General features: G+C 37.2%; 1 protein-coding gene across 1 annotated transcript in view; it reads left to right on the top strand.

Annotated features, from left to right (window-relative positions):
- The window catches only part of ADAMTS16 (ADAM metallopeptidase with thrombospondin type 1 motif 16), a 261,983-nt gene that overhangs the window by 88,369 nt on the left and 152,779 nt on the right, over positions 1-20,835 (top strand). Inside the window, exons 5-8 of the mRNA XM_036741722.1 lie at positions 4,721-4,920; positions 7,538-7,621; positions 10,879-11,038; positions 12,091-12,196. Of these exons, the coding sequence (XP_036597617.1) occupies positions 4,721-4,920; positions 7,538-7,621; positions 10,879-11,038; positions 12,091-12,196 (550 nt within the window). The remainder of the gene's footprint in view (positions 1-4,720; positions 4,921-7,537; positions 7,622-10,878; positions 11,039-12,090; positions 12,197-20,835) is intronic.

Here is a 20,835-nt window from a genome sequence, read left to right as displayed (position 1 = left end):
AATTGAGGAATGGCATTTACTTTTTAGAAATTAGACTCATTTCTTTACATGTTTGAGAAATGAGACCTTTATCAGAGAAACTTGTTTCAAAAAATTTTTCACAGTTACTATTGCTAACTGTATTTCCCTCCATCCTATCCCTCTCTTGTTTGTTCTCTTCTCTCTCTCCCTTCACCCTGTCCCTCCTCAAAAGTGTTTTACTTCTGACTCCCCCTCCCCAAATTTGCCCTCCCTTCTATCACCCCCCTTCTCTTATCAGCCAATTCTGGTGAGAATAATATTCACTCACTCTCCCTCACCTCCCCCCTCTTCCCCTCCACTGTAAAACTTTTTCTTACCTCTTTTATGTGAGATAATTTTCCCCATTCTACCTCTCCCTTTTGCTTTCTTGCAGTACATTACAGTCTCACTCCTTAATTTTATTTTTAGATATCATCCCCTCATGATCAAATCATACCTGTGCCCTCTGTCTATATATACTCATTGTAACTACCCTCATAACAAGAATGGTCTTATGAGTTACAAATATCATCTTCTCATGTAGGAATCTAAAGAGTTTAATCTTATTGAGTCCCTTATGATTTCCCTTTCCTGTTTGCCTTTTTATGCTTCTCTTGAGTCATGTATCTGAAAGTCAGATTTTCTATTTAGCTCTGGTCTTTTCATCAGGAATGTTTAAAAGTCCTTTATCTCGTTGAATTTCCATTTTTCCCCTGAAGGATTATACTCAGTTTTGCTGGGTAGGTGATTCTTGGTTGTAATCCTAGCTCCTTTGCCCTCCACAATATGATATTCTAAGCCCTCATATCCTTTAATGTAGAAGCTGCTAAATCTTGTATTATCTTGTCTGTGATTCCATGATACTTGAATTGTTTCTTTCTGACTGCTTGCAATATTTTCTCCTTGACCTAGAAAGTCTAGAATTTGGCTATAATATTTCTGGCAGTTTTCATTTTGGGATCTCTTTCAGGATGTGATTGGTAGATTCTTTCAATTGCTATTTTACCTTCTGGCTCTAAAATATCATGCCAGTTTTTCTTGACAGTTTCTTAAAAGATGATATCTAGGCTCCTTTTTTGATCATGGCTTTCAGGTAATCCAATAATTTTTAGTTATCTCTTCTGGATCTATTTTCCAGGTCAGTTGTTTTTCCAAAGAGATATTTCACAGTCTTCTATTTTTTTTATTCCTTTGATTTTTGTTTTATTATTTCTTGATTTCTCATGAAGTCATTAGCTTCCATTTTGCTTAATTCTAATTTTTAAGGCATTATTTTCTTCAGTGAGCTTTTGGACCTCCTTTTCCACTTGGCCAATTCTGCTTTTTAAGGTACTATTCTCCTCATTGGCTTTTTGGACTTCTTTTACCATTTGGCCTAGTCTATTTTTTTGCAGGGGGGAAGGCAGGGCAATTGGGGTTAAGTAACTTGCCCAGGGTCACACAGCTAGTAAGTATGACAAGTGTCTGAGGCCGGATTTGAACTCAGGTCCTCCTGACTCCAGGGCTGGTGCTCTATTCACTGCACCATCTAACTGCCCCTTAGTCTATTTTTTAAGTTGTTATTTTCTTTGGTATTTTTTGTGTCTTCTTTACCAAACTGTTGACTTGTTTTTTTCATGATTTTCTTGCATTACTCTCATTTCTCTTCCCAATTTTTCCTCTACCACTCTTATTTGATTTTCAAAATAATTTTTGAGCTTTTCCATGGCCTGAGATCAACTTGTATTTTTCTTGGTGGCTTTGGATATAGGCGCATTGATTTTGTTGTCTTCTTCTGAATGTTTGTTCTGATCATCCTTGTCACGATAAGAAGTTTCTATAGTCAGAGGTTTTTCATGTTTGTTCATTTTCCCAGCCTATTACTTGACTTTTAGCTATTTGGTAAAGTAGGGTTCTGCTTCCAGGGTGGAAGGTGCATTGTCCCCAGCTTCAGGGGTTTTGTGCAGCTATTTTCAGTGATACTTCCAGGGATCTGTAAGTTTTCAGTTCTTCTAAGGTGGTATGATCTAAGGAAAGATGTTTACTCCTCTCTTGGTCTGTGCTCTGGTCTGTGAAGAACCACTCTTTTCTACCCTGAAACTGTGAGAAGGGTCCCCTTTCCATTGTGGCCCCAAACTCTGCTATGCTAGTGTTCTTCCTTGCCCTGCGACTTCCACCCACAACTGGGACAGGTATCCAAGTATGGGCAAAGCAACAGAGTCCTTCCTCAGTGCTAGCAAAAATGCTCCTTTAATTTCCTTCTGACCAATTGTTCGACCCCCTTACTGTCTGTGAGCTGAAAGCTCCAGAAGCAGCTGCTGCCATTGTTGATTCAGTCACTCCCAATGCCTGCTCCTGGTTTGCTGTGGCTAAGACTGTGCTGGCATGGCCTGCATTGGACTTCATTCCACTCTCACCCAGGTGCAACAGACATTTCCTGTTGACCTTGTAAGTTGACTTTGGCATCTGTGGGCTGAGAGGTCTGGAAACTGCCACTGCTACCAATTATTCAGTCTCCCTGACACCTGCTCTGGATTTGCTGGGGCCTGGTCTACACTGGCACTGCCTGTGCTGGACTATACTCCTCTCTCACCCTGGTGTGACAGACCTTTCCTGCTAACCTTCCAAGTTGTCTTGGGTTGAAAATTTGTTTCATCCCATTTTTGTGGGTTCTGCTGCTCTAGAATTTGTTTAAACTCATTTTTAAAGGTTTTTAGAGGGGTTTAGGGAAGAGCACAGGCAAGTTCCTGCCTTTTCTCAGCCATCTTGTCTCTGCCTCTGTTTCCTTAGACTCTTAACATCCTTGAAAGAGCAGTGTTAGAGGCTGTGTCCTTATCTACATATAACTCAAATATCTTCCTTAAGAGGTGGGGGAGGAAAATGATTCCTTGCCTTCTATTCAATTTGTAAATTCTATGAGATGGTTATATTCCTGAAAGATTCAATTGGTTCTGCCCCCCTTTTCTCTCTTAGATTCCACTTCATCCCCTTAATCCTTTTCCAAAATCTTAGCTTTCCTACTCATAGCTATGCTCTTAGTTTTTGCTGATGGTCCCCCAGACCAGCCTTGATATTGGGTATTAAGCCCTTAAGGTTAAGTAGAAAATCTTTTAAAAAAACTAACATGATTACTTTTTAATATTAGATGTTTTTTAAATACCTCAGTTTGTGAATTTATTTTCTTTCTCTGAAACAGACACCAGCTGACATTCCATCTTTATCTGTGACGTGACCACTTTTCACAAACAGGATAAATAAGGTTCTAAATACTTGTTCAGGAATGCCCTTACCTGATAAGTCACACTTAGTTCATTATTCTGCAGCATGGACTATGTAATGATGGTCTGATTGAGGATTTTATTAACTGAGGTATTATCTATTGGGGGCATTCTGAATAGTGTTTCTGACTTTTAAAAGGTAACTAGAACACATGACAATTAAGTTTGGGGATGTTTCCTCATGAGGTGAACATGGTTTAAAAACAATGCTTACTCCAGAGAGTAGCCAGAGTGTGTGTGTGTGTGTGTGTGTGTGTGTGTGTGTGTGTGTGTGTGTATAATGACAGATGTGATTACAAGTCTTTTAAAATCAAGTCTTAAATTACAGGTCTTTAAAAAAATCACTCTCTGCTTACTGTATATTCTACAATTATAGTTTCCTTAAGTTTTCAAGATCAGACATATAATTTACCACTTAAAGAATTGGGTTTGCTCAATCCCACATTTGAAATTGTATAACACACAATCTAACCACATTTTTTTTTATTTTTCAATCCAAAGATAATTTTCACACAACCTTATTTGGATCATAAGATCATTTTAGAGCTGGAAGGGAATGTTACCTCCTCTATCTCTACCTAACAATTGTACATACCCCAAACAAAACAAATAAAAAAGCCATAAACAAAAGTTATTCTAACTTGACAGGCAAAATAGTCTTTGTCTTCTAAATAAATACTGATGGTGTTTTCAGTGGGTTAGCATCACGTTGTTGTTCTTGTTTTTTAACACAAAGCTAATAAAACTCTTACTTCTGAGAGACACAATCCAGTTGAGACAAGAGAAAGAAGCATTCAGGTGCTCATAGGGTCATACATTTAGAGCTGGAAGGGGCATTAGAATTGTTCCAGTCTGCACTTTTCCAGATGGTGAAATTGGGGCCCAGAGAAGTTGTGACTTATCCAAGGTCATGTGTAATAAGTAACCAAGGTTACTTAACCAGCCATGGACTCTAAATTCTTTGCTCTACCTGTTACCCTTATTCATTCTACACTTAGTTCAGTGTAACAGAGTGAACCTCAGAATAAGAAAGTTGTAAATGCTGAATAAAATCTCTTTTGCAACATTTATCATTAAAAATAAGAAACTTTTATTTATGGCAGCTTCACTTGTATCTGCAGCTACTCCTTTGCAAGGCCCCTTTTCAAAACATTCATAGGATTATAAGAATCTTTTGGAGTTATGCCTCCAACTGCTGAGAATGAATACTATGTAGACCCAGTTCATTAGTTTCCTGTTGGAGGGAAACACCCAAGAACAAAAGCTCATAGATATCTATAGTGATATCTATAGCAACAACTGCAATGTCATTCTGCTTTTGTTCAGGTTTTGCATCACTGTGCAATAAGCTACAATATTTAGCATTAATAACTTTTTTTAAAAATTGCGGGTGCTAAGTTGTCGGACCATTGGAAATGAGGGAGTTTCCACTTTTCATCGATCTCCTCTGTTTCCTTTCACAGATATGCCAAAGCCTCCCAAAGAAGATCTTTTCATCTTACCTGATGAATATAAGTATCCATTGCGGAACAAGCGCTCTCTCCTGAAAACCCACAAAAATAATGAACTGAATGTGGAAACACTAGTGGTAGTTGACAAAAAGATGATGCAAAACCATGGTCATGAAAATATTACAACATACGTCTTGACTATACTCAATATGGTAGGATAGCACTTCTTGTTGAGGCCAACTGGGTAATTAAATCTTTCCTAATATCTGTCATATCACTAAATTAGCATTTGCCATTCTGTTACTTTACTTAATGATTCTTTTAGCAATCATCAGAAACCTTTCTTGGTGAATTTAACAAATTTAATTCAACAAATATTATACTCATGACATTGGAGCAGCAAAGATTTAATAAAAGTATCCCTACTTTCAAAGATTTTATAACCTTAGGGGGCATGAGACATATACACAGATAGTTATAATATTATAAGTACATGAGAGAGGTGGAATAGAATGGCATGCAATTTAAAGAGAAATGGAACTATTCAAGTTCGGCTTGAGACTTTGTGAGAAGGTAACAATCATAACAATAACTATAATACTATAAGCTCACATTTTTAAAGCACTTTAAAGATTTTAAGACACTTTTCAGATGTTATCTCATTTGTTTTCACAACAACCTTGTGTGATACATGCCAGTATTATCTCTATTTTACAGATGAAGGCTCCGACTGAGGCTTAAGTGACTTGTCCAAAATCACATAGCTCATGATAGCCAAGATGTGAAACTTGACCTTCCTGGCTACAAATACATTACTCTAATAAGTTAAACACTAAAGAAAGGGTTATAGTAGGTAATGGGGGAGAGTGTTCTACATGCAGATTCACCAGAACAAATGTCTGGAGGTAGAAGATGGCAGGGCAAAATATGGGAACTGCAGGGAGAACAATTTCATTAGAATGCAAGATCCATGAGGGGGAGTTGTGTGAAATAAGAAAGATTATTATCTTTGGAAAGATAATTTGGAACCAGATAAAGACCTTGAATGCCAGGCTAGAGAGTTTAGCATTTTATTTCATAGATAGTGAGAGTTGCTGAATGTTTTTGTGCCAAAGAGCTTTGTGATTAGGCCTACATATAGAAAGATTACTTGGCCAACAGCGTGAAAGGTGTTTTGACATAGGGAGAGACTAGAACCATAAAAATCATCTAGGTGGCTAATGTGAAAGAAAGCCTGATCAATGAGATATTGAATTGGGGTGTTTGCAACGGGAACAGAGTTGAAGATGGATATATGATATATTATGTAAGGAGAATTGACAGACTTAGCAATTAATTTTATGTAAAGAGTAAGAGAAAGGTAAAAGTCAGAGCTGATTCACTTGAAGGTTTCTCTATTCTAGTTATTTGTCATTAACTTAAGGGAATTAGACTAGGAGAAAGAAATTGAGGGAAAATCTGTATAACCACAATAACTTCAGTGTTCATGAGCACAAAATAAATAAATAAATAATAGATGGATAGATAGATAAAATAAAATTAAATAAAAATGAACTTGAGAGTAAATTCCAAGAAGAGGTTGAAATTTTTTGGGTAGAGTAAAAATGTTTCTCTTTTCAACTAGCAAGTAGTATATGCATAGATATGTCTTGTGGCTCAACCATTTTCTGCCTTCAAAACACAAATGGTGAAAGCTTGATGAATGTGACTTAATTTTTATGATTAAAAAACAAGATGCATAAGGACACCTTTTTCTGCTCAAAATGCCCTTCTACTGACCCTGAAGTATATTCTCCCTGTAATAAGTATTAGGTTCTCAGTAAAGGAAGCACCACCCCGTTCATTCTTTTCTTCCTGCCCTTTTTCATTCACTTAAAAAGTATTTACTGAACCCACTTTGTGTAAGGGATTGTCAGGACATAAAATGTTGCACATAAGTGAATTATCCAGATAAGAGCACTTTAACTCTGTAAGTACTAAAACTTTTTATCCTAGCCACTTTTAGTGGAAATGCTTTTTAAGCAACGTTGGTCATATTTTCTGGCCTTAGTAAATAGAGTTTATTAGAAATAATTTTGTCTTTTCTTGATACCACTAGATCCTCACTGTGAACATCCATTATTGTACTCTATTGAAATAGAGTGATACCCTCTGGGGCTAGTAAAGCAAGTTTCATTAAATATTTGCACAGAATGCAGAACTCTCCTATACATGGCGCCCTCTTCGAGGTGCCTTCAGAGACTACTGTGATATACAAGATTATTTACCGTCGGTTCTTCAGAGCCATGACGTTTTTCCTTCTGCTATGTATCTCATCTTTTGTTCCTTTGTCAGTTCTTACTGCTGATGGAATATTTGCCCCTCTTCTGGCCAGCTTCTGCTGGGTTGACATTTTTCTCTTCCTCTTTTCTCTTCCCCATCTATCTTTCCTTCTTTTTGCCTCTTCCACCTCTTTTCTCTGATGTTTTTCTTATTGTCTTGGACTTTGAGGCCACCCAGCAGACACTGGCATTGATAGTCATCAACAGCAAAGATCAGTAAACGAACCAATCAATTCTTTGGCTGTTTTCCATTGTTGTTAGCAGTTAAGAAGCTCTTTGTTTTGTTGTGTCTATTTACTTCAGGCATTGTTGAGGATGTTTGAGGTTGTTAAAAGTTTGAACTCCATATAATTGAGGTATTAACTGCAAAGTGTTTAGTGATCTGAGAAAATCAGTACTGCAGTTTCATAGTAAAGTGAATCTGTTGTCTAAAAATAGTGTTTTAAAGCAAGTTATATGCAATAAGTTAAGGCATCTGTGACAAACTTGCTTTCCTTGTTTTCCCCAGGTGTCTGCTTTGTTTAAAGATGGAACAATAGGTGGTAACATCAACATTGCAGTTGTGGGTCTGATTCTTCTAGAAGAGGAGCAGGTACAGTATTACTGAAAGTTGTTTTTTTCAGAGAAATGATGCAAATTCAGTGTTTTACTTTCATTTGTATAACAGCCACCTTGACTCCCTAACTCAATTTTGCCTGAGGCTGAAAATATTTTCATGTTTTATATCTAAAGTAATGAATTTTCCATCAGTTAGTTCAACAGGATTATTTGATATCTTGTAGTTTGTATATAGAAAGGTCAAATAATCTTTGCCTTGTGTGAGTAAGATAGAAGGCAGAATGAGAATTGCCTGCAATCTTTAAAGAGATCAGAAGGTTTCAGTTGGTCTCTATGTTAAAAAAAATACAAATATATTTGAAATATGGCATACAGATCATATATTCTGCCAGTTCGAGATTTTAGAATGCCAGGTGGCAGAGTTGGCATAACAAATATATGATGAATATTCTTTTTATTTCATAGCACTAAAATTAGTTAAGTTGTTTTGATATGTTTGTTTGGGATCACTGAAAACTACTCATAAACATTAGTTCTTTTATCACACCAATGTTTCTCACTACTGTTGAACTCATTTTCAGATCATAATGTCTTGGGTTTTGAGATCCATAGAGAATCAACAAAGAGTAATTTTTACTTTCTAAACTCACTTCTCACCTTGTTATCCAATTTGCCAATTTTATAAATTTCCCAAAGCAGAATGTGTCCATGTGTTTAAAGTCTGACCATTGTAGTGATTTTTTCTTAAGTCTAGGCTTGTTTACTAGTTACTGGTTATGTACATTTTTAGGAAGAGAAAGGAAAATACTTTCTGCTGTCATGATACCAGACCCCTAATTGACATATGTAACTATGTTTTTCAATGTTTTCCATGATGAGGAAACTAGGTAGGAGGTACAGTAAGAAAGAGTACTTATTTCCCTAGCTCTTCTTTGCTAATAACCCATTCTGACTTATTTGGGGGTGGGGGAGTTGTGACATAGGCTATATGTTCGAAGGACAGATTTACTTACCAGATCCTGTCTTCCTCTTGCCTGGCAAGAGATGGATGAGGTTCTGGCAGAAAAATACAAAGGGGTTTTATTCCTCCTTTCCTGTGAACCCACCCAACATCCAACCCTGTTCTTCTCCTGAAAGGAAAGGAGAGCAAATTCAACTCCAGGGTCTTATTTTGTGTGCTGAACGATCAGTGTTTCTCAAGTGACAGCTTAATTATTTTATGTTTTAAAACTTCTTCACCTTGGAATTTATCCAAGTTGCAAAAAGGACAGAGTCTGTCTTTTGATCATACACCTGTGTTTACTTTAATTAATGTAATTTTCCTGGAAATCACCAGCTGAAGAATTTCAGGCATGTTGTGTCTCTTTTCAAATGTTTTTACACATTGGCATTTAACTTAGGTTTACTCTTTTTTCTGGTAAAACCATGATAGTATTTTAAGTAGAAGATACCGTCATTTGTTGACCATGAGACATTGTGTACTTTTAATACTATTGCTGCTGTTGCCATTTTCTCAAAAGTTTCGTTTATGTCGCTGAACCTCTAAAAATACAAATTTATCAGAAAATAGGGTTCCTAAAGGTAGTGACTTAACTCACAGTGTAGTCACTGTTACAAAACTGCCTCCAAACTCTGCCCATGTCTATTATTTTCTACCATCTTTACTAAAGTTCCAATTTGGCAGTCTCATAAATTTCCCAAAGCAGAATCTGTCCATGTGTTTAAATAGTGACCATGGTAGTGATTTCCTCTTGGTCCTAAATTTTTTTACCAAGTTTCTAAAGGTGAGATTGATGTGCTTTCTCAGTGCTATTGAAGTAAGCGTTGCTCAAGGTGATATCTTAATACAGTGTATAGAGAGAGCAGGCCTAAGCACCAAAAAGATCTGGGTTGAAGTCCTGACTTTGGTACACACTGGCTGAATGACCCTGAACAAGTCACTTAACCTTTAAATGTCCCATCACAACTCTTTAAGCCTGTAGGTTGCACAGAAAGTGCTGCCCTGTGTTGCTAGAGAGAATGTCCTTGTCCATGATTTCACTGTCAATGAAATCAGAAGTCCAGTTCCTATTTCTTTTTACCCTAATGATACTAATGCAGAGAATTCTCACTGAACAGGTATTATATGCACTCAATTATGAGCGTCTATACATAAGCATCCCTAGCTACCAATTACAAATAATACTAATAATAACCAATAAAATACACATTAAACACACAAAGGTACTTCATGATATTGCAATACCTCATGATCATCCTGAAGAGGATCTGTTGCCAGGAAACAGTACTTTGGCACTGTAGGCCACAGCATGGTAGAAAGGCTGGAGCCCCGTCCTGGGATGCAACAGACCAGGGTTCTAGTTAAGTTTCTGTCTCCGTGTCACTTTAGGCATATCACTTAATCTGTCTGGGCCTCAGTTGCCTCATTCCTAAAATGAAGGGGTGAGATATAGCCTTTTTTTGTATCACAGACCTTTTTGATTGTCTAGTGCAACCAACGGACCTGTTTTCAGAAGAATGTTTTTAAAGGTATGATATAAAATTCATAGGCTCACAAATGAAACCAATAATACAGAAATAAAGTTATTAAAATATAATAGGACAGTGAGATGGTATAGTAGATAGATCATTGCCCTGGAATCAGGAAGACCTGAGACCAAATCTGCCTTAGGCACTTACTAGCTGTATCAGACTAGATAGCAAGCCACTGAACCTCCTTGCCTCAGTTTCCTCATTGGTAAAATGGGGACAATAACAATGACGCCTTCCTCCCAGGGTTGTTGTGAGGATTTAAATCAGATAATATTTATAAGGCACTCATCATGGTGCCTAGCACATAGTAGGTGCTATGTAAGTGCCAGTTATTATTATTATTATTTTAAAATAAAAATTTACAGATTCCTCAACATTTATCAACAGACTTCTTAGGGTCCCGTGGATAGTTGGTTGAGAATCCATGGACTAGAGGATCTCTCATATTCCTTTCAACTCTAATTGTCTATAAAGCTATAATGAGTTTGGGTTCACTTTGCACTATTTTATAAGATACCCTGAAAACTTCTTTTAAGAATATTTAATGATATTGCAATACTTACCATTTGTCTCTTTATCAGAAGGTAAAAAGAAAAAAATGTAATTTGAATTTTCCTATCATTTGAATTCATTATGATTAATAAACATTTATTAAGCATCTATTATATGCCAGGCATGGTGCTAAGCACTGAGAAGATTTGCTATGACAATAATAATAATTATAATGTTGATAATGGTGTTATGGTCTTTCCTGAGTAGCCAGGACTTGTGATCAATCACCATGCTGATCATACCTTAAGTAGTTTCTGCCAGTGGCAGTCCGGACTGATAGGAAAAGATGGAACCCGCCATGATCATGCAGTCTTACTTACTGGTCTGGATATATGTTCCTGGAAAAATGAGCCATGTGACACTTTGGGTAAGAATTTTTGAGTGAAATTTTCAAAGATGCATGTCTGTACTGAACAGGTGCTAATATAATTGCATCTTTTGTATATAAATGCTCTTTTAATTATGGTATCACTTAGCAGATTTTCATGTTAGTGGCAAGTGCCTTTCAATTTTTAATAGGTGTATCATTGGAGAGTGAAAATTTCTGTGTGCAAGCTTATTTTTTTCTAAATATAGAACTCTACCTTAAGGTATACCAATAATTCATCTAACAAGGAATTGTTTCTCGCCAAACACTAATGGTATAAGAACTCGATTTTCACAATTTTGAATCTTTTCAAACTTGTTACAAATAATTTGGGATGTATGGAACTCATTAAAATACATGTTTGATCCAAGATCAGGGTCATCAGGTTACAGGTTAAGATGATGAGATGTTCTTGGAGAAAATCAATGTTATTAAAAGTTGTAGATATTCTATAGAAATATAGCATTCTTTAATTTTCCATCTTTCCATAATCAACTCAGTTTCAGGAGTGGTCCTTGGAGGGCCCCTGGGTTGGCTTCCTCCTGAAGGCTGCTCTTTCATATTTTTCTGAAAATTCAATGAATAATGCTCTAATTGGGAATAACCAAACTTTATTTCTCCTTCTTTGATTTTTAGTGAAGATGAGATATTTAGTATACAGGTTTGGCCCAGTTGAATCCAATTAGTGGAAAGATGCACCATACCCTTTGACTCAGGCTTTGGGTAGCAGGAATTTGTGGAAAAACACCCAGATTAACCATCAATAATTCAGCCTCATCACATTCCATTACAATGCATTATGTACAGGATGTAAAACCTCAGCTAGGTTTTATATGTGATGGATGGTCCTTAGAGCTCCTGGAAATAGGTATCCTTCCTTCATTATGAAAATAGATGTTATATGGTCATTCTAGAAATAGTACAGCCCCATTTTCCCACAAGGGTATCAGGAAGACAAATTGGTCTAGGAGATGAAAGGTAAGAGAATATAGTTCTTTCTTTTTTTTCCAGTAACCATGCTGCACTTTTCTTTTGGCCTCCCTGTTCTGCAGGATTTGCACCCATAAGTGGAATGTGTAGCAAATATCGCAGCTGTACTGTTAATGAAGATACAGGTCTTGGCCTAGCTTTTACCATCGCCCATGAGTCTGGACACAAGTAAGTGAAAATGTGCTGAGGAGCACAATATGGAAGGGCAGACCTTTTACGCACATCTCCTACTCACCTGTGCCAGAGTTTGAATTGCAATAGCTATTCCTATTATTTCATCACTCAAAGTATTAATCTAATAAATCAAGCCCTTCCCATGTATTAGAATTTACTGAACAATGAAAAAAACTACGATTGAACATCTCTATGAAATATTAATGCAAAAGTACTTTATTGCTTTTCATTTGGATGCCCCATTACATTGTAAAAATATAGTCACTTGAGATTAATAACAGGCTAGCTAGAATAAATGCATGTGTCAAATTAAGAATGGGGATGAGTGGGTGGTTTTGAAATGAAATCAACATGAAATCTGAGGCCCTAAGTTTTGAAGGCCAAATTGAATAGGAGCTTTTATTTTTTTCCTCTAGATTTTGGAGCATATTTATACTGCTTTTTCTTCTTCCTTTCATACATGTGCACGTATGAGAATGCTGAAGGCAATTCTTTTGATTAGCTCCATAAATAGGGTGAAATGGTCAGAGCTTTTTCCCAGGGCACTGAAATTTAAAGTGTGACAAAAGCATCACCTGGAGAAATACTTTGCCCTATTGGACACATTCCTACAACCTACTCATCTTTTCTTCACAAGTACGTCAACAAGGGCCAGTCCTCTTAGCAACATATAAAATTTATGTAGGGATGCATTCTCTCCACCAGTGATCTATCCTCTACATTCTCTCTATACCAGTGCAAAAATTTCTGATTATCAATACTGCTTTGTATTATCTACTCTTTAGTTCTGCTTCCAAGATTCATGTTTTCCAATAAGTTCAATTGCATCATTTACTAGTTCACTTTGGAGAACTCCATATATATTTATATATGAGCATGTCCCAAAAGCCTTAGGATAGTTTTAAGCTTTGGTGGCTTAAAATTGACCTTAGACTTTAAGATACCCAAAATGTGTGTCCGTGTGCATCTGTATTTGTATATGTGTGTGCGTAGATAGATGTGTATTTAAGATGAGATAAATGTGTATTTATGTATTAATGTATTAGAAACCCTACTAGTGCTTCCTGTTGATGTCCTTTAATGCGCGTTCTCTGTTATTATAATTACTTTTTTCCCCATCTTAAAATTTCTGTTCTTGTGGCCAGTTAGTTGTTTAAAGTACAGGGTGTTCCTAAAATCTGCACACATAGGCAATTGATGGCAAAGTGGAGTTATTGCATTGAGTTCACGTGAATCTTGCAAAGCCCATCAACCTTTGCCATCACAAATGATGGAAATCATATTGAAGATGTTATTTGTTAATAGTCCAATTGAATAAAATGTTGTTGAAATTTTCATTCATTTCATTTCGTGAAAATCTGCATTTTTGCCTATGTGTCCAGACTTTAGGAACACCCCGTACATTGTGCATCTTGGGTTTGGCTTCAACATAAGCTTCAGTGGCTACAATGTGTGTCTGTGCTCACAAAGGGAAAAAGATAAGAGGGTGTGAAAGGATCGAGGCAAACCCAGTATAGCTGCTATGATACATCTCTCAGCATCTGTCCTAGTGATCATCCATCAGCATTTTGTATGTGAAATTTGGTACATTTATTCTGATGGAGTGAGCATTATTTTGGGGCAGCTAGGTGGTACAGTATATAGACTGCCAAGTCTGAAGTCAGGAAGATCTGAGTTCAAATATTGCCACAGACACTTGCTAGCTATGCGACCCTGGGCAAGTCATTTAACCCTGTTTGCCTCAGTTTCCTCATCTGTAAATTGATCTGGAGAAAGAAATGGTAAGCCACTTTAGTATCTTTACCAAGAAAACCCCACGGTCACAAAGCATCGGACACAACTGAACAACAATGAGTAATATTTTAAAATAAATGACTTCAAGGAGTTTCTTATACTTTAATTTATATATTAAGCTATATGTTATGTTGATAACTTCCTTGGATTGTCTTTTTTGGATTCAACCCTCATTGTCATAAGGATTCTTCAGTGAGAGAAAGTCCTTTTACCAGTACAGATCAGAACATGCTCTTTCAACTTAAAATCTTTAAGCAACGGTATCAAACTAAAATGTAAATGGATTCTTCCATGGCATATTGACATAGAAAACCACAAATTAGCATTATCTATATTGTATTATATTTTTATTTATTGTATTAAACATTTACCAATTATATTTTAACCTGTTTGGGCCCTGCTTTTTTGTAGGCCTCCAGTTTGATAACCCTGTTAGAGAGTTTCCTGGGGCACTTAGAGCTTATAGAGCTTACCCAAGATCACACAGCCCTGTGAGTCTGAGACAAGCTGTGAACCCAAGTCTTCCCCACTCCAAGGCCAGCTGTCTATCTACTACACCATTCTACCTCTCCTGGGTTGTCTTATCTTTAAAACATACACATACCCAACACACACATACATATGCACAATTGAAAAAGTTTGTCTTTCCATCCATTAGAGATGCTGAATTCCTAAAACTTAGCATTATCAAAGTGATCCAAAGGTAATCCTGTAATTCTCTTCCCAGGTCACACAGCCAACATATTTGAAATTTTTTCTGCACAATGTACAATTAAGAAACATAGTTTGTTATCTTTATAGCCTTTACCTCACCTTTTGTTTACACTGGCAAGAAAGGTAGTGCTGGTGAATGTGTTTTTATGAAACACCCCTCTCTTCCTAGCCTATTAAAAAATGAAATAAAGTCCCTTATTCATTTCCTCCAAAACTCTTCAAAGGATTCAGCTGCTCTGTGTTTGTGTGTGTGTATATGTATGTGTGTATGTTCATGTGCTGGTCTCTAATGGAATGCATGAGAGTAATTATGGACTTTGGCTCTATGTGAACTGATGACCTCCAAATGGAAAGCTTTATATCCCATTACTGATACCCTCATCACTACAGGTAATGATTGACTGACTTTTTCAGTGCCTAGCAAATGATGACTGTACTCTATATGAAGCTTTCATTTAAATCATAATTATATTTTTAATATTCTCCTAGAGTAAAAGCTTCAAAACACTCACAGTATCTTAGCTTCATTATGCTCTGGCTGTCCTCTGAACCGTACCTGAATTTAATTATATAATTAAAATAAGATACATTTAAAGCCCCCCCCCCATATATTAAGTCAGTTGAGGAAGTTTAAGATAATCAATTTAGATAGAATCTTGGCAATGTTAGCCCTTGAAGGCAGTGGGCTCACTAAGATGGTTTATTTCTCCTTTGTTTTATGGTTTATACTTATAATTTTATCGGGTATGGAACTCCCCACATAGACATGTTATTGACAGTCCCAGGTAAAATTTGCCAGGGAAATGCAAATCAGAAATTCCTCTGTGACTGACAAGGGTTGCTTGGGTCACGAAAAGGACAGAAATTATCCTTATTTTACAAATGAGGAAATTAAAACTCAGAGAAGTAAAATGATTTCCCTCCAGTTACACAGCTAGTAAATAGTGATCTGAGGATTGAACCCAGGCCTCCTGATTCCATACAAGCCTGATGTTGTTTCTTCTTTATCATACTGTCCTCTAATACTAGATCAGTTAGGCCTAGGCAGATTCATTTTTAGAATTTTATAGCTAGTAAATTGAAAAAAAAATGTTATTCTTTTCTAAAGATTTTCATGTTGACAAAACATAATGTAAAAATAAAAAAAGCTCACTTCCACGAGGCTGAATTTGAACACAAGTCCTTCTGACTCCATGATCAGTATACTATCTACTTTGCCACCTAGCTGCTCCTTGTTACCTTATTTTCAATCCATTTTTCTTTTGATAGGGAGGTACTGGTATTAAGGTAAACTAAACTTCTAAACTTTAGATTAAAAGAGTTCCTTCCAGGTATGATTCCTTCCTTTTTTTAAATCTCACTAGATCAGAAAGACCCTTAGAGAGCAAATATTTGTTTGAATTTGGGTTGGGACAGGCAAGGCTGGAGAGTCAGAATGAAGATGAAGAGGTATGTTCTCTTTCACTAGGTAGGGGAGAGTCAGGGTCAGGGGTGGTGAACCTGAGGCCTCTAGCCCACAGGAGGCCTTCTAGGTCCTTGGGTGTGGCCTTTTAACTGAGTCCAAGTTTTACAGAACAAATCCTTTTATTGAGGGCATTTGTTCGGTGAAGTTTGGATTCAGTAAAAGGGCCATACTTTTTAAAGAAGCAATAGGAGGAGATTTTTGCTGTTACTCTAAATCACTTGAAACAGCTACATGTGGTTTGTAAGCTGCAGGTGCTAAAAAGCTGGTGGGGCTGTACCGATAACTGAACTGCATGCTTTGGAGAATGTGTAATCTGGGCATTAAGCCATTTGAAAAATTCCCTTTTGTTAAGGGGAGCAGTATGGTCTGATGCGTAGAACCAGGGGAATAGGAATCTAGATGCACTCCGTTTCTACCACAACTTGGCTATGTGGCCATGGAGTCATTACTTAATCTGGTCTCACTAAATTTTCCCATCTGTAAAATTGGTAAAGCTCTTTGAGATCCTTAGGCCAGACATGCAGGTGCAGTTTAAATTATATTATAACCTTGGAGCCAGAGCTTCTTACTTTGCGAAATATGCTCCCAGGGTTAAATCATGTTAATTTTTCAGCCACTTAGGACACCATTTTCTAAATTATGCTTTTTAGTGACCTGAATTATATGTGGGAAACCAGTTAACCTCAGTTACATGTGCACCTTGGGGGATGGCAAGTGCCAATCTACCAGAATGTCAGGGTCAGCATTGCTAGGTTTCCATGATACAATGGAAATAACATTGGATTTGGAGTCAGAGGTCCTGGGTTTGAATCTTGACTGCACTTTACTATATACAGGACCTTGGGCAAGTGACTTTAACCTCTCTAGGTCTCAGATTTCTTATGTGTAAACTGAGACAGTAGATTAAATAACCTTTGGTTTCCTGTGCAACTATAAATCTATGATACTATGCTGCTTAATGGGCTTCAGTTCCTTTCCTTATAATACCAGAGTTGGACCAGCCAACCTCTAAGATCCTTTCAGTTTCTAAATCTAGAAGCCTTTTCACTGTTTTATCACGTCTGTATCCTGTCTGCCCAAACCTTTTCCCTACAGCCAGAGTCTGATACTACCAATAGGGCAATAAGAGTTTTGGAAAATTGACGATGTATAAATTAACATAATTTTAGAGCTGTAAATAACCTTAGGAATCATCTGGGTCAAACAGCTCATTTTACAGATAAAAAACCTCAAGCCTAGGCAGATGAAATGACTTATCCAAAGTCATCATGGCAATTCAAGACAAGACTTAGGTCTTCTGATTCCTGGCCCGTGATCTCCCCTATTCCTTGTATTGTCACCCCTAGAGTCACAGTACTGTAGTCCATAGCCACACATAGCTGCTCTGTGTCAGGAGTATGGATGTCTATGGATAAGCCCTGATGGGCTTCCTTCATTCCAGAGACAAAGATTTTAAAGGACATACTCTGATTTTTTTTTCTAAGCTGACCCATGTTCCATCTTTATAAACAGCTGTCCCAATAGCTTAAAAGAGTTGTTGCCTCAAAAAAATGTGCTTAATACTAGGCACTAAAGAAATATTTCGATTGCTTAATTTACTCCCAGGGAAGAGCATCTGTCTTGAAATAATTTAACTTATTTTAAGTTCAAATTTTAAACTACCCTACTTGACCCTAAATATGCCTCGCTGAAAATACTGTTTCGAACTTCATGTCTTTATATTGGTTTTAAATAGTTGAAAAAATAGTTGCCAAGCCTTTTCAATTCTATCTCTTCAATATCTCTCCCAACTTCCCCTTCTCTCTATTTATCCACAACCAACTTAGTCCAGATCCTCATCACCACTCATCTGGGCCATTGCAATAGCCATGGAATAGCCCCTTCATTGGTCTCACTGTATCCGGTTCCCCTCGCAGCTGCCAAACTGACATCCCTAAAGTACACGTCTTAGCTCATATAGAGAAGATCCCAGGATATCACTCCTTTGCTGAACAAAATTCAGTGGCTCCCCAGTGCTCTGACTTAAAATACAAAGTTATTTAGAGTCCTTCACATTCTGACTTCATGCTATATTCTTTTAGGCTGTTTATGACATTATTGAGCAAGTCACTTAACGTTGTTTGCCTCAGTTTCCTCATCTGTAAAATGAGCCGAAGAAGGAAATGACAAACCACTCCAGTATCCTTGATAAGAAAGGCCCAAATGAGGTCACGAAGAGCTGGACCCAACTGAACAAAATAATTACACTATTACTCACAAATTAATAATTACATTACTACTCCATTTCAAGAAGACAGGCCTATTGGCTATTAACTGGACAAGACTTTCTAATGCTTGTCCCTCTGTCTTTCCCAGGGTTGCCCCTCATGCCTAAGATGCTTTTCCTATGTACCTCCACCTCTTGAAATGTCCACACTCTTCATGACTCTTTGGAAAGTCTTTTTTTTCTAATTCCCCCAGTTATTAGTGCCTGCCCCCTCTTACTGGGAATTTTAAACACATAGACACACACACGCACACACACACACACACACACACAAATAGATGTACATGTGTGTGCGTGTGCGCACACACACACATACACACATGTGCACGCGCTCATAAATAAATGCTGTCCATATATTTTCAATTACCGTTTCTTGCACCTACTTTGTTCCCAACACTCTGTTAGGTCCTGGAGATAACAAATATAAAAGTGAGACAATCCTTACCCTCAAAGAACTTGCCTTCAACTAGGAGGTAACAATATATGCAATGCATAGGTGAGTTTGTAGACTCAGGACATTCTCTGATACAAAAAAGGTGCCAAATAAATGCCTGTTGATTGATTTATTGAAACAGATGAAAACTAAGTAAATAATCTCCTATTCCTACCTTGTTCCTTAACAGTGTTTCTCAACTTTGTTATTCATCAAGTTTCACAGAATCATAGGTTTGGAGCTGGAAGAAACCTTAGCGATGACATGGCCCAACCCCCTCAGATGAGGAAATAGAGACTCAGCTGAATTAATTAAGATTCCATGGCTAGTAGCAGACAGCTCCAAGATTCAAACTCGCGTTCTTTGACTCCAAAATCCAAAGCTACCTTTCCTTTAGGGGGAGGAGAAGGAAAGAATCAGAAAATTTGGCTTACTTTTTTCTTTGCTTCATTGATGTTAATGTTAAATACGTTAACTCTATTAATACTATCTGGGATTTTTATTCATATCATGATCATAGAAACTGAGACATAAAATACCTTCTTATATATAGGTCAAAGAAAGAAGACAACGTTAACTTATTCCTTTTTATCACACTATACCAGGGCCAGCTTCATACCACTGACCTAAATCTGAAACCTTTCCATATCCCATGACACATTGTTTATGCCATATGGTAACCCTGGGCTTGGTTAATTATTTTTAATAGAACTTCAGAGAGTGGGTGGAGGTCAAAATGACTAAACCCACATCACCGTTAGCACTGTATATGGATTCTACAGAAAGCAGCCATGTGCAGTGCCACATTATCTTAGTTAGACCTTTAAATCTACTTGTTAAATTTTAATAAGATAAAGACAAAACTGAAATAGGGGATTTGTTTGTTTCCAGAACACTTTAATTACCCCTTTTAGAATGATCTTCTCCACTTGAAGGATTTCTTCCTTCTTTCCTCCCAATGTTTTTGTTGCTGCTCTCTGAGGTTCTTCAGAGAGTATTCAGCTGGATGGTGCAGTGGATAAAATGCTAGGCTCATAGTCAGGAAGACCTGAGTTCAAATTCTCTTTTAAATATCTGCCTAACCCTTTGCAAGTCACTTGACCTTTTTCAGACTCATTTGGTTCATCTATAAACACAGGAGTTTGGATTCAATGACCTCTAAGGCATTTTCCAATTCTGGATATGATTACATGGGTCATACTCAGACCAGATAGCACCTATTTTCCTGACTTTTCTCTCTCTCTACTGCTATTCTTAATCAAATAAAAATCTATCTTGTTTCATATTTTCTCAGAACCCTAAACTGGGGAGAGTCCAACAAACTAACTGTAGCTAAGACATTAATAGTCAATAATAACCTTCCAGAAATATGAACAGTTTTAAGCGCCAAATTTGAAACCCTCCCTAATCTCTATGATATCAGATTTGCATAGAGATTGGCATCTGTAGGAAAAGCTTTCAGGAGTCCTCTGTAGACTTTAAAAAGTTAAGGGAAATAGTAGAGAGAAGTGGAAATGCTTGAAGGGAGCATAGATGATGTCATTGAAGTGTCATATAGATTTGGGGGGTAGAAAGCTAATGAGTTAAACACTTTTTTCCCTCTCCCCTCTCCTCATCCACCAAGATTGAATCTTAATTTATCATTCATGCTCATTTGGATCCCTCCACATGCAAAATAATAAGATAGGATTTTATGTGGCAGTACCCTCAACTATCAGGGCCCTCACCTGACCCTTGTAAGTTGAGGCAGGGCTAAGATTGCTCAGTTGTCTGACATGTACTCAGACATGGCAGCACCAGTGATGGACAAATCCTCCTTTCTGCCCACCACCCATACTTGTGCTGCACTTACTCATTTCTGTTCTTTGGAGCTGTCACCACCAAAAAGCCACCAACATAGGGGGTTGTAATGTAGAAAGACCATTCTGTTGAGTGGCTGTAGCCCCAAAGAAAACTTACAA

The sequence above is a fragment of the Trichosurus vulpecula genome, chromosome 1 (genome assembly GCF_011100635.1).
Source record: "Trichosurus vulpecula isolate mTriVul1 chromosome 1, mTriVul1.pri, whole genome shotgun sequence".
Taxonomy (NCBI): domain Eukaryota; kingdom Metazoa; phylum Chordata; class Mammalia; order Diprotodontia; family Phalangeridae; genus Trichosurus; species Trichosurus vulpecula.
The sequence above is the reverse complement of the archived record's forward strand: the minus strand, read 5'-3'. Positions and strand labels throughout refer to the sequence as shown.